Raw genomic sequence first — 14571 nt, 5'->3', positions numbered from 1 at the left:
GTAGATGTTTGAGTGTGAGAGACTGTGAGGGCTTCAACATATCACGTTACCATGAATGTAGTTCTATGATGTGGTTTTAATGCTTCACAGGTTCACTTAGATGGACAACATTTGGTCGGCACACGTCTCACATGTAGACTTTAAAACATCTCTTGGAAACAGAGGAACATTTCAAACGTTGAAGAGCTTTTCAAAGTCAGTCAAATAGAAGTGAAAAGTGACGTCATCTCCAAAGAAAGGCCAATAAAAAGCCACATGAAGAGTCTTCCTCTGGTCTTCAAACAAGCCAACAGACTAAAGAGCATTGTGAACGTCATCTCTTAGAGAGGACTCTGCAGCTCAGAGTGACAACAAGGAAACTGTCCCATCAGTGTCTTTAGTATTGAGGTGAATGAGCTGTGTGTGTTTGTCATGATGAAGAGAAATAATGTTGTTGTGTTTGTGTGAAGGTGTGGACTCTGCTATGAATCAGTGTGAGGACAGAGAGGAGGGAGTCCCTCCCTCTAAGACCAGCCACACCAAAGCTCAGAGGTGAGATGACCATCTCTACCTGTCCATGACTCAAAGTCTTTCATTCACTGACTCTGTTTCTACACATGGGACCAGGATCCATCAGGGACCACGCTGTCCTGGACCTGAACCTGGACCTGGACCTGAACCCAGCTGTGTGTCCATGAAGAGTGACCGGTCTATGGATCTTCCTGTAGTCTTCAAAGATGGACGCCACTCTGTTGATCAAAGGTGAGGATTTCAAACTGATGATGAAAGCAAAGTGATGGTGATGATGATGATGATGATGATGAAGATGTGTTTCTATCAGACTCTCTGTTGTGAGATCTCCAGGTTTTAAACCTTTACTGACTCTGATGAAGTTCTCTGAGCACCAACACTCTTCTTCATTGAAACATATTCACACTGGGAGCTGCCCAGTACAACCAGTCTGACACTGAGACGCTCCACTGGAGCAGCTGGAGGTTCTGGGTGCCTTGCTCCAGGGCACTTCAGCAGTCTACAGTGAGGGAGGGAGAGCTCCATGGAGGGCTTGGTGAGAGCTGTTGGGACTAAACCAAACTGACTGGTGAAGAAAACAGTGAGCTGAAATACTGAGCTGTTGATTCTCAGAGGGATCAGCAGGACTAGTAAACCTTTACCACTGCAGGGACTCATCTGATCCACATCCACATATCACTTCATGGACCTTTACCTTGTGTTGGTCTCTGTGTGGACAGACACAATGTGAGCTGATTGTTCATGATTGAATGATGATGATGTAATGTCAATGTTTCTATCAGTTCACAGCAGCAGAGAGAAAAGTCTCCTGAACCCAGCTGTGTGTCCATGAAGAGTGATCGGTCTAAAGGTGGTCTGATTGACTTCAAAGATGGACGCCGTTCTTATGACCCAGAGTAAGTTCTTAAACAGATGAATAACTGTTCTGATTCTCAGTTATGAAACACAGAATTGGTCGTGCATCATCTACAGTGTTGTTTTCATGATGATCAATCATGACAGAACTCAATATCTTTAACTAACTGGTCTGTATGTGTTTGTGTGTAAATCATTAACTGTAAACAGTCTCTGGTGCAAACACAATGTGAGCTGATTCCTCCAGAGTCGACCAGGAGAGGTCAGGTTTTCAGGTAGCTGCAGATTTCTCTAGACAGATGACTGGGACTATCTGCAAATGTCTTTAGAATAGCTTCAGTGCTCTGGGGACTAGCTGAAGAAGTCTGGGGACTGGCTGAGGAGTCTCTGGTATTTATACTAAGTAAACAACATGCAGTGGGCTGGCACAGGGTAACACACACACATTTCGCGTTTCACACAGGCGTCTACGTATCGGGACACTTTAACAATTCGTTCTAGTACAAATGTCACTTTCTCGTAAATCATGGTCTCAAATCAGCCCTGCGTAAGTATTGACGCTTTCTACAAGTTTATTATCATTCTTATTCAACAGCTGAAGTGTTCTTTCGGCAATCAACTGCTTCTTAATAGACTAAACATTTGCTGAAGACCTAGTGTCAGTGAAAGTTCCCACAAGGACACAGGCCTTAAACACTACAGAGGACATGAACATTCCTGGAGAAAAGTCTCCTGAACCCAGCTGTGTGTCCATGAAGAGTGATCGCTCTAAAGGTGCTCTGATTGACTTCAAAGATGGACGCCGTTCTTATGACCCAGAGTAAGTTCTTGAAACAGATGAAACAGATGCAGTGGCGGGCCGTGCATTTTATACCTGGGCCTTCACTGTTGTCCTGCAGCTGAAATACCACCTTATAACCACATGATGGCGCCACAGATATCAGTTTCTAAGGCTGTAACTATGTACGTATTAAATGTACGTAACGTTCGGTATGAGACTTGCAATACGTTTGAATAGTACTAGAGCATCTGGAAAATGCAGAAGCTTATATTCAGGAGAATATAATATTTTCTGCGCTCATGGAGGACAGTGGTTCTCAGCTGGTCTGGCTGTGGGACCCACCATCACTCCTTAATGACAAGTCGCGGCCCATTCCTCGTCTCAGCCCCCTGTGTCACGGTGTGTGGTACATCTCACTCAGTCAGAATGCCCATATTTGATTGGCTGAGCTGCATCACGTGATGTGATTCACTACCCGACATGCCTCTGCTGTTTCATTTCACGATAGTCACGTGCTCGCCCACTGACCAATCACAGCGCACTCTGCACCTCAAGGCAGACACTGAGCTGCACTAATGCTGACGTCGTTATAGGCCGGCGAGCAGGCTCTGATACGTCAAAGAATACGCCCAACATGTCAAACTAAAGATCTGATTGGTTGAACACTATGACAATCAACAATATCGTCCCCATTCACTTAAACTGCACATGGATGCACTTGTGAGTCTGCAGGCCTGGGGCCTCTGTTCTTACCTAGAGACACAGAGGTGAAATCTGATTGGATAAAAGCTCTACTTAAAACAAGCTGCACTGGAAGCAGAGCAACTGAGGAAGACAGGAGCTGTGCAATGAGAACATAAGATAATGGCGAAAATATTTGTATAAATTATAATACATGTAGTGTATTTTAGAAAAATTATTAAATTATAAAATATATATATAGCTTTGTGATTCTGTTTTGGCCAGCAGAGAAGGCCTTGCAGGCCCTGACGGCCCACCACTGAATAGATGACTAACTGTTACACAGATACAATTTTGGTCGTCTATCATTTAGTCTTTGATCTATCATTATGATCTCATTTCTCATTATGATCATGACATGATGCAACATCTTTAACTAATTGTTGTAGGTTTGACATCAGACAGGAAGTAGTATTCTGGCTATAATCCTAACTCTAGTTGCAGAGGTCTGGAGACTAGAAAGACTCTGAGGAGGAAGTCTCCCCAATGGTGCTGTGGACAAAACCAAACACAGACCCTTTGTTTCAGTGATGTGACAGATCAACAGTATTAAGTCTTGGTACATCTGACTAACAACACAATGGTAGAATAGAAACTACACCAAATATGAAAAGTATCACATCAGATGTGATTCTAGTTGTAGTTGTATCTAGAGGTGGAAGGTATAGAAGGTATATAAAGTAAACCGGTATGAATTTGACCTACAATATCATTTTTGACTTTACCGTGCTGCCAATAAAATAACTTTTACTGTCCAGTGAAAGCAGAGATAAGAATCTATTTAGCATCTGGTTTTCATTGTGATCAATCATGACAGAACACAACATCTTGAACTAATTGTTGTATTTGTGTTAATGGTACAAACACAATGTGAGCTGATTCTTCATGATTCCTCCACAGAGAGGACCAGGAGAGCTCAGAGGTTCCCAGAGGTCAGTCTGCCCAGCAGCATCAAACACACCTGGACTCCATATTTATGGTCTGTACATGTACAACTACTTTTACATCTATTGTGTTCACAATCATCTCCATGCTGCACTTTGTAGACCAGTGGATTGTCAGTCTGTCCAACATGGATCTGATGTTTGGTTCCATGGTTTTAGTTGGTGTCATTCATAGAATGTTCTGTTCCAGCTGCTGGAGGAGAACATCGTCACTTTTGTGAAGAACGAGCTGAAGAAGATCCAGAAGGTTGTGAGTTCAGATTACCCAGAATGCTTAGAGAGTCAGAGGGAGGATGAGGAGGTGCTGGACGGTGAGGATGAAGAGCAGAGGAGGAGCAGCAGAGAGGCGTTTGAGAAGATCACACTGCACCTCCTGAGGAGAATGAAGCAGGAGGAGCTGGCTGACTGTCTGCAGAGCAGTAAGAGGATTTCTCTAAAGATTTAACATGCTGGATAAATGGGACGTTTACTAATGTCTCAAGAGATGGACCAACATGTATTCATAGACTCATTGATCTTCTTTGTTGTGTGTTCATTCAGGACTTCTTGCTGCAGTTTGTCAGCGTGAACTCAAATCTAACCTGAAGAAGAAGTTCCAGTGTGTGTTTGAGGGGATCGCTAAAGCAGGAAACCCAACCCTTCTGAATCAGATGTACACAGAGCTCTACATCACAGAGGGAGGGACTGCAGAGGTCAATGATGAACATGAGGTCAGACAGATTGAAACAGCATCCAGGAAACCACACAGACCAGAAACAACCATCAGACAAGAAGACCTCTTTAAAGCCTCACCTGGAGGAGAGGAACGAATCAGAACAGTGATGACAAAGGGAGTGGCTGGCATTGGGAAAACAGTCCTAACACAGAAGTTCACTCTGGACTGGGCTGAAGGCAAAGACCACCAGGACATACAGTTCACATTTCCATTCACTTTCAGAGAGCTGAATGTGCTGAAAGAGAAACAGTACAGCTTGGTGGAACTTGTTCATCACTTCTTCAGTGAAACCAAAGAAGCAGGAATCTGCAGGTTTGAAGAGTTCCTGGTTCTGTTCATCTTTGACGGTCTGGATGAGTGTCGACTTCCTCTGGACTTCCACAACAATGAGATCCTGACTGATGTTACAGAATCCACCTCAGTGGATGTGCTGCTGACAAACCTCTTCAGGGGGAAACTGCTTCCCTCTGCTCGCCTCTGGATAACCACACGACCTGCAGCAGCCAATCAGATCCCTCCTGAGTGTGTCGACATGGTGACAGAGGTCAGAGGGTTCACTGACCCACAGAAGGAGGAGTACTTCAGGAAGAGATTCAGAGATGAGGAGCAGGCCAGCAGGATCATCTCCCACATCAAGACCTCACGAAGCCTCCACATCATGTGCCACATCCCAGTCTTCTGCTGGATCACTGCTACAGTTCTGGAGAATGTGTTGAAGACCAGAGATGGAGGAGAGCTGCCCAAGACCCTGACTGAGATGTACATCCACTTCCTGGTGGTTCAGTCCAAACTGAAGAAAGTCAAGTATGATGGAGGAGCTGAGACAGATCCACACTGGAGTCCAGAGAGCAGGAAGATGACTGAGTCTCTGGGAAAACTGGCTTTTGATCAGCTGCAGAAAGGCCACCTGATCTTCTATGAATCCGACCTCACAGAGTGTGGCATCGACATCAGAGCAGCCTCAGTGTACTCAGGAGTGTTCACACAGATCTTTAGAGAGGAGAGAGGACTGTACCAGGACAAGGTGTTCTGCTTCGTCCATCTGAGTGTTCAGGAGTTTCTGGCTGCTCTTCATGTCCATCTGACCTTCATCAACTCTGGAGTCAATCTGCTGTCAGAAGAACAAACAACCTCCCGGTTGTCTAAAGTCTTTAGAGACAAACCTGAACTAAAACGTCTCTACCAGAGTGCTGTGGACAAGGCCTTACAGAGTCCAAATGGACACCTGGACTTGTTCCTCCGCTTCCTCCTGGGTCTTTCACTGCAGACCAATCAGACTCTCCTACGAGGTCTGCTGACACAGACAGGAAGTAGCTCACAGACCAATCAGAGAACAGTCCAGTACATCAAGGAGAAGATCAGTGAGAATGTGTCTCCAGAGAAAAGCATCAATCTGTTCCGCTGTCTGAATGAACTGAATGATGGTTCTCTAGTGGAGGAGATGCAACAGTCCCTGAGTTCAGGACGTTTCTCCACAGATGAACTGTCTCCTGCTCAGTGGTCAGCTCTGGTCTTCATCTTACTGTCATCAGAAAAAGATCTGGACGTGTTTGACCTGAAGAAATACTCTGCTTCAGAGGAGGCTCTTCTGAGGCTGCTGCTAGTAGTCAAAGCCTCCAACAAAGCTCTGTAAGTACAGAGAGAGTTAGATTCATATATCATAACTTAAATATGCTGTTATCTTTTCTACTTATTACATATTTGTTCTTCATACTTGTCTCTTCAGACTGAGTGGCTGTAACCTCTCAGAGAGAAGCTGTGAAGCTCTGTCCTCAGTCCTCAGCTCCCAGTCCTCTAGTCTGAGAGAGATGGACCTGAGTAACAACAACCTGAAGGATTCAGGAGTGACGCTGCTGTCTGCTGGACTGGAGAGTCCACACTGTGAACTGGACACTCTCAGGTCAGGATTCAATCAATGTCCTTATTTACATAAATGGGTAAACTTGTAACATTCATAAGATTGTTTCTGCTTTCATGATTTCAATCAAAAAGCCTCCAACAAAGCTCTGTAAGTACAGAGAGAGTTAGATTCATATATCATAACTTAAATATGCTGTTATCTTTTCTACTTATTACATATTTGTTCTTCATACTTGTCTCTTCAGACTGAGTGGCTGTAACCTCTCAGAGAGAAGCTGTGAAGCTCTGTCCTCAGTCCTCAGCTCCCAGTCCTCTAGTCTGAGAGAGATGGACCTGAGTAACAACAACCTGAAGGATTCAGGAGTGACGCTGCTGTCTGCTGGACTGGAGAGTCCACACTGTGAACTGGACACTCTCAGGTCAGGATTCAATCAATGTCCTTATTTACATAAATGGGTAAACTTGTAACATTCATAAGATTGTTTCTGCTTTCATGATTTCAATCAAAAAGCCTCCAACAAAGCTCTGTAAGTACAGAGAGAGTTAGATTCATATATCATAACTTAAATATGCTGTTATCTTTTCTACTTATTACATATTTGTTCTTCATACTTGTCTCTTCAGACTGAGTGGCTGTAACCTCTCAGAGAGAAGCTGTGAAGCTCTGTCCTCAGTCCTCAGCTCCCAGTCCTCTAGTCTGAGAGAGATGGACCTGAGTAACAACGACCTGAAGGATTCAGGAGTGACGCTGCTGTCTGCTGGACTGGAGAGTCCACACTGTGAACTGGACACTCTCAGGTCAGGATTCAATCAATGTCCTTATTTACATAAATGGGTAAACTTGTAACATTCATAAGATTGTTTCTGCTTTCATGATTTCAATCAAAAAGCCTCCAACAAAGCTCTGTAAGTACAGAGAGAGTTAGATTCATATATCATAACTTAAATATGCTGTTATCTTTTCTACTTATTACATATTTGTTCTTCATACTTGTCTCTTCAGACTGAGTGGCTGTAACCTCTCAGAGAGAAGCTGTGAAGCTCTGTCCTCAGTCCTCAGCTCCCAGTCCTCTAGTCTGAGAGAGATGGACCTGAGTAACAACGACCTGAAGGATTCAGGAGTGACGCTGCTGTCTGCTGGACTGGAGAGTCCACACTGTGAACTGGAAACTCTCAGGTCAGGATTCAATCAATGTCCTTATTTACATAAATGGGTAAACTTGTAACATTCATAAGATTGTTTCTGCTTTCATGATTTCAATCAAAAAGCCTCCAACAAAGCTCTGTCAGTACAGAGAGAGTTAGATTCATATATCATAACTTAAATATGCTGTTATCTTTTCTACTTATTACGTATTTGTTCTTCATACTTGTCTCTTCAGACTGAGTGGCTGTAACCTCTCAGAGAGAAGCTGTGAAGCTCTGTCCTCAGTCCTCAGCTCCCAGTCCTCTAGTCTGAGAGAGATGGACCTGAGTAACAACGACCTGAAGGATTCAGGAGTGACGCTGCTGTCTGCTGGACTGGAGAGTCCACACTGTGAACTGGAAACTCTCAGGTCAGGATTCAATCAATGTCCTTATTTACATAAATGGGTAAACTTGTAACATTCATAAGATTGTTTCTGCTTTCATGATTTCAATCAAATATTTCATTTCAATACATTTCTATAAACATATCTAATATTGTTTTTTTCTCACTGCTGTTATAAAACTTGAAATATCAGAGAGGAATCAGAGAGTTATCAGTAATGTTGTCAGATTGTTGATAGACATTAGTGTGTGTTTGGTTGCGAGTAGAAAACAATCAGTAACAATGTTAATCTAACCCCACAGTAGCCGACAGTATCTCAGTACTGCAGCAACCTTCCAGCCCTCACAGTTCCCTTCAGATCATGTGACGTGTGTTGTTTTGTGTGTTTGCAGCCTGTCAGGCTGTCTGATCACAGAGGAAGGCTGTGCTTCTCTGAGCTCCAACCCCTCCCATCTGAGAGAGCTGGACCTGACCTACAATCATCCAGGAGACTCGGGAGTGAAGCTGCTGTCAGCTGGACTGGAGGATCCACACTGGAGACTGGAAACTCTCAGGTATGAAGAGGCCTGCTGCAGCTACAGCTCAGTGAAGAACCAACAGCTGATTGTGGACATGGTGTGTCAGAGCCCAAAGAGGTTTATTTAGGACTGGACCAAAGTTATAGGGGGACACTATGAAGGTATATTTGTGTGATTATTACGCAAATAAACAAAAAATGTTTTTAGAGCAAATTTCTTGCACTGTAATCACAAATCAAGTTCGTCAGTAAAAATATATAAACTGAGAATACATTATTTATTATTTTTGCTTATGAAACTAGAATTTTTGGCTGCAAATCAAAAACCTTCGAGTTGAGTTTGGATGTAGTGGGCGGGGCATACGCTGCTGAATGAGCCAGGAGTTTCTATTGATGGGTTCGACTTGGCTCTTGGTATCTGCCTCCACTGTAAACATTGACTAGAGGTTACTGTGATTAGCGACATGGAGGTCAGTTTACATTATATTGCTCTGTTTTGTCAAAATTATTTTAAATTTAGCAGCACTTCACTTTGTTTTCATGTTGTAAGTGTCGTGGAGTTTCTTTTTTTAAAGAACGACATGGAGGGCTGCTGTGTGGACATGAAGCCACGCTGTGGGCTACTTAATACAAAGACATTTAAATGTAAGTTTAATGCGTTTTTGTCACTATTTTACTTTCTGGAGCTTATTATAAAGGCACAAGTTGCACAATTGTGTTAATTATCAAATGATACAAGCCTTTGTATGGGGTCAACTGATATTATTACTTACAATAGTGTTTATGTTGAATATTTTGGGTACCTGTTGCATGTTTCGTACTGGTTAGCAGGAACCCCAACATTTATATTTTTTAGTGCTGGGCAACGATTCAAATATTTAATCGCATGGATTTTTTGTGATTAATCGCGATTAATCTCATTGTTATTGCAAAGTTCAATAATGAATTCAAAAGTAGTGTATTGCGCACTTTTATTTTAAAAGTACTGCTATATGAATAAAAGGGCAATAACATTTGGTTCACGAGATGCAGGTAGCATGTTTTATACTTAATGTGAATATAATTCATACTTTGTTGGCATCTTATTCTGAAAACCGGATGTTCGTCTGAAGAAACCGGATGTTTTCTCACGTTAATCTTTCCGCTAACTTTCAAAGTCCTTCGCTCGCTCCTGATCTGTGCCATTTAAATGCGTTTACGGTGAATGTCAGCATATAGGTGCACTAACATGTGAGTGTCTGCTGACTTTACCGCAGCGATGTCCAGTAGTCTCCAGGGAGAGCAACAGCTGGTGCAGCCCACGGCTTCTCTCTTTATTTCTGCCCCCCCCCCCCTCGACCAGAAGCGGAAGTCGCCTTTTCTCTACGGCAACCCTGAAGGGACATCATATCTCCAATACAAAACGATAAACATGAGACAGTCTGTTACAATAATAATACATTTTAAAAATATGTTAACGCGCGATAAAATAATTGTCGGCGTTAATTAATTAATGCGTTAACGCGATAACGCATTAACTTGCCCAGCACTAATATTTTTATGTTAATCAATTTAACTCATTTAATAGGTTTATTTACAATTGCATACAAGAAGAACCTATGAATAAAAATAATAGAGTTGTAGCACATGCATGTTCATTTCCATGCAAGGCATGTATGTGATCTAAAATACACTGATTTAAAGTATTTTCCCAGAGCCTGCATTCATAATTGGCAATTTATCCACTATCATGTATGCGTGTGTACTGCACAGCTTCAGCCACCAGGTGGTGCGTTTGAGCAAATAAAGGGAGGTTACAAGCAGAGGTGGCAGAAGAAGTAAACGTTTTCTTCAGTGTCTGTCCGGTGTAGTCATGAGAAGACACGTTGTTTTTAGCTACAGTGTCATGTCGATCTGTACCTACCACGGTCGGAGAAAACCAAGCTCATAGGATTTATTTTAAATAGTGTCATACATGCATAGCTAACCTTAGCTAACATAGTCATGCCTCAGTTGCATGTAACGTTAGCCCACAGTGGGGCTTCATGTCAACACAGCAGCCCTCCATGTCGTTCTTTAAAAAAGAGACTCCACGACACTAACAACATGAAAACAAAGTGAAGTGCTGCTACGTTTAAAATAATTTTGACAAAACCGAGCAATATAATGTCGCTCATCACAGTAACCACCTGTCAGTGTTTACAGTGGAAGCAGATACCGGGATGCAAGTCGAACCCACAATAGAAACTACTGGCTCATTCAGCAGCGTATGCCCCGCCCACTACATCCAAACTCAACTCGTAGCTTTTTGATTTAAAAGTAAAGGTTTTTGATTTGCAACCAAAAATTCTAGTTTCAAAGACAAAACTAACAAATAATGTATTCTCAGTTTATATATTTTTACTTATAAACTTGATTTTTTGATTGCAGTGCGAAAAAATTGCTCTCAAAACATTTTTCTTTGTTGTGTAATAAAGACACGGCAGGCAGGCAGACTGGGAAACCGGGAACAGGACGAGCAAAACGGGTGGGTAGGTAGGAACACAAAACAATGATCTGGCAGTGGGTGTGTGTGAGGCAGGGGTTTAAATAGTGAAGGAGGCAGAGTGAGCAGGTGAGCGTAATGAACTGATGAGGTGAGTGTGACTGGCAGGTGCACTGAATGAACTGATTAGGTGAGTGAGGAGCTACAGAAAGAAAGACACAGAACACACAGGGCAAAGCCTGATCGTGACACTACCTTCATAGTCACAGGCAGTGCTCTGTGGCTGCAGACGGACTTAAACTGTAATATTTTCACCTACAGATTACAGATAATAGAAAGCAGTGTTGACTGTTGCTAGGAGGCGGGTTAGGGTTAAACTGAGTGAACTGGATGATGATGGTCAATATAATACTGATAATAATACATCATGAATAAGTGAACATGTCATCATGGGCCAATCAGAAGAAGCTCCAGTGAAGTCAAAGAATATGAGCTGATGAATAATAAGTGCTCCATGTGAACATGAATAACAAAGCTCTGTGTGTGAGAGCGATGTAATGTCCATGTCTCCATGCTGCTCTGACCCCCCTCCTCCTTTCAGGGTGGAGCCTGCTGGAGTCCGATGGTCCAGACCAGGTCTGAGGAAGTGTAAGTGTGCTTTGAGTTTGATTCATGGAAACAAAGCATTTTCAAACTGTGACATCACTCATTCACATCTCTGATGTCATCATCAAACAGATGATAGATTAATAACTGCAGCTGTATTGTGTCTTGTTCTCTCCATCAGATTCCTGTGAACTCACACTCGACACAAACACAGTACACAGAAACCTCAAACTGTCTCACAACAACAGGAAGGTGACACGTGTGGAGGAGGATCAGTCATATCCTGATCATCCAGACAGGTTTGACTTCTGGAATCAGCTGCTGTGTAGAACTGGTCTGACTGGTCGCTGTTACTGGGAGGTCGAGTGGAGAGGAAGAGTTGAAATATCAGTGAGTTACAGAGGAATCAGAAGGAGAGGAAAGAGTGAAGACTGTTTGTTTGGAAGGAATGATCAGTCCTGGAGTCTGTTGTGCTCTGATGGTGGTTACTCTGTCCGTCACAATAAGACAGAAACACTCATCACCTCCTCCTCCTCTGGTAGAGTAGCAGTGTATGTGGACTGTCCTGCTGGCTCTCTGTCCTTCTACAGAGTCTCCTCTGACACACTGATCCACCTCCACACCTTCAACACCACATTCACTGAACCTTGTTATCCTGGCTTTGGGTTCTGGTTTGATTCCTCAGTGTCTCTGTGTTCTCTGGAGGAGGGAGAGTCTCCTCCTGCTAGAGGAACCTCCTCTCTGCTGACCAGATAGTTCAGTGTGTACAGGATCACACACAGCTGATGTGAGTTCGTACCAACCTGATCTCTCAGTGGTTGTAGATGCAGTTGGAGCACGTGAGGGGTACCTGAGCTGGTCTGGACTCTGGGGGGTTGAGAGCTCTCTGGGACTTGTGGAGTTGCAGATGGATGTCTGAAAGAGCTGAGCGAGGTCCATGTAATGACCTGAAATGATGTGTTGTCTGAGAGAAGCTGTGAAACATGTTTGACTTTGTGTAGAAAACTGAACTTTGTTGTCTTGAAACATTTGTTTGTGTTCAGAAAAACCTCCGAATGTCAAACAAGAGTCTTTCTGGATCAAATTCAGCATCTGTGGAACAAGAACCACAAGTTGTGAAGAGTTGTTTTGATTTGAACAAACTAAATTCATCTTCTTTGATCATCGTGTAACAAATGAACAAACTTTGAGAAGTGACGTTGAGATCAAAATAAATCAAAGTTTTGGATGATTCTAGATAATAAAGCACATAAACATCACGTCAAAGCAGAAATGTCCAAATCCATCAGAACACTGTATCACATGAAGGATTAGTTCAATGCAGCTTCGTTCTTCACGTGGTATTGTTCACTTTGACTTCATTCATCACTGACTGTGTGCTAGTTTGATGAAACTCATAGAAACAAATCAAAAGAGACAAAATAAGTTTGAACCAAACTACTGATCAAGAACCAACTCAGCTGTCTATTCAATGAAGATATATTATAATGCAGAATGTGTCATGATTTAGCTTTTCATTCTTTGGTTTGTATTCTTACTGATCATGTGTTCATTTAATGATGATCATGTTTCAGTGATCTTCATTCATGTATTCATGTGTGATCAGATATGCTTTTACAATCACCGATGGTTAAGATGAGTAAATTACATCATCTTGGTTTAACATACTTTGCTCTGATCTTTGTCAGAGTCAGCTTAGGAAACAGGATGTGAGGTCACATGCTGTCACTATGCTAAGTGTTTAGGAGACATCCTGACTGATGTTCACCAGGAAGACCAGACAGGAACCTTAGAAACAAGAGTTAACTTAAAGAAGTCTGTCATGAACTGTAAGACCATGTAAACAGCTTCATCAATGATGTACTGATGTTTAGTTGTGACCATATATGGACCAGGAGGTTAAAGACGCTCCAAGTAAAAAGGTAGAAACGGGAGGAGACACAGAATCACCACTTGGCTTCTTCAGGATTCTCTTCAGGCTTCTGGTTTGGAGTCTTTGTGATGAGGCTTATTGGTGATCTGAACTTTTGAGGTTTTTCACATTTTATTGTTTCTTTTATTTACTTTTTACATCATCTGTTTCTGTAAACTTTAATGTTTTTATTGTATAAACCAAATAAAACTGGTTTGTATTTTGTACATTCCAACCAGAGTGCAGTGTTGCTGGTCTCTGAGGGTGTCTGCGTAGTCTCCATGAGGTCAGAGAGCTCTTCTCCTGAGAGGCTCCAGCACTGAATGATTGATATGAATAACAGAGCTGCTACAAGCTGAGCTTCAACGCTGTTCTTCAGTCTCATGTGATTCACTAACGTGGTTGGCTCAGATAGTGTTGATGCTCTGCTGGTTTATCATGCTTGGTGTTCATGTGATTTGGTTTGTATTCAACTAAATGTAGGCTGATAGGGTCAGGGTCCTGAAGGTTCTGACCACACGGGGTTCCTCCTCTAGTGGTGGTCCTTTTAAACGGGTCCATCCTGGAGTACTTCCAGTCCTCCTCCACCTGTTGAACACAACCTGCTGATATCCGGCTGTCGGGGGGGCGACTTCTTATCCTGGAATAAGTGATACGACAGCAGCTAGTGTTTGAAGCTCTGCTGACTCCACCCACACTGACGCGGTTGTAACTGGTCACCTGGTACATGTTTCAGTGTGAGAGGCTGAAGGGCTTGAAACGGTTTAAATAGGAACGAGACAGCTGTTTGCTGTGACACATCACGTTACCTCTACAACGTCTCAACATGTTCTCAACAGTCGTGGGTATTTCTTCTGTTTGACTCCCTGTGTGACGGGCTTGTGAGTGTTGTGTTGCTGTTGTAGCCGAGGGTTTATGTTGCGCCTATACTTTAGAATAATAATAAAATAATAAACACGGGGCTCCGTATTCGGCGCCCAGAATGGCAGCCACTTTATTCCTTGTCACACACTTCTTCAGAACCTCTTTCCTCTCTCTCATTCCGTCTCCTACTTCACAATAAAAGCACACAACACATATACAGGAACCCTGCTTCTTAACATACTCAACATAATAGTTTACATACCTCCCCTCC

General features: G+C 42.8%; 1 protein-coding gene across 3 annotated transcripts in view; it reads left to right on the top strand.

Annotated features, from left to right (window-relative positions):
• LOC142952523 (uncharacterized) overlaps positions 1-13676 on the top strand; it is a 14876-nt gene extending 1200 nt beyond the window's left edge. Inside the window, exons 2-15 of one of the 3 annotated variants that reach the window (XM_076094283.1) lie at positions 450-531; positions 607-741; positions 1293-1406; positions 3788-3866; positions 4022-4250; positions 4372-6175; positions 6273-6446; positions 6652-6825; positions 7031-7204; positions 7410-7583; positions 7789-7962; positions 8330-8491; positions 11520-11566; positions 11706-13676. In XM_076094283.1, the coding sequence (XP_075950398.1) occupies positions 464-531; positions 607-741; positions 1293-1406; positions 3788-3866; positions 4022-4250; positions 4372-6175; positions 6273-6446; positions 6652-6825; positions 7031-7204; positions 7410-7583; positions 7789-7962; positions 8330-8491; positions 11520-11566; positions 11706-12280 (4083 nt within the window). In that variant the 5' untranslated portion in view covers positions 450-463 and the 3' untranslated portion in view covers positions 12281-13676. Of the gene's footprint in view, positions 1-449; positions 532-606; positions 742-1292; positions 1407-1547; positions 2186-3787; positions 3867-4021; positions 4251-4371; positions 6176-6272; positions 6447-6651; positions 6826-7030; positions 7205-7409; positions 7584-7788; positions 7963-8329; positions 8492-11519; positions 11567-11705 lie in introns of those variants that run through there. The other 2 variants (XM_076094284.1, XM_076094285.1) reach the window with 2 other exon arrangements.
• The last annotated feature ends 895 nt before the right edge of the window (positions 13677-14571 follow it).

This window comes from Anarhichas minor, unplaced genomic scaffold (assembly GCF_050575085.1).
Source record: "Anarhichas minor isolate MPS153535 unplaced genomic scaffold, ASM5057508v1 ptg000018l, whole genome shotgun sequence".
Classification (NCBI taxonomy): Eukaryota; Metazoa; Chordata; class Actinopteri; order Perciformes; family Anarhichadidae; genus Anarhichas; species Anarhichas minor.
Note: the sequence above shows the minus strand (reverse complement) of the source record. Positions and strands in the feature narration are given on the sequence as shown.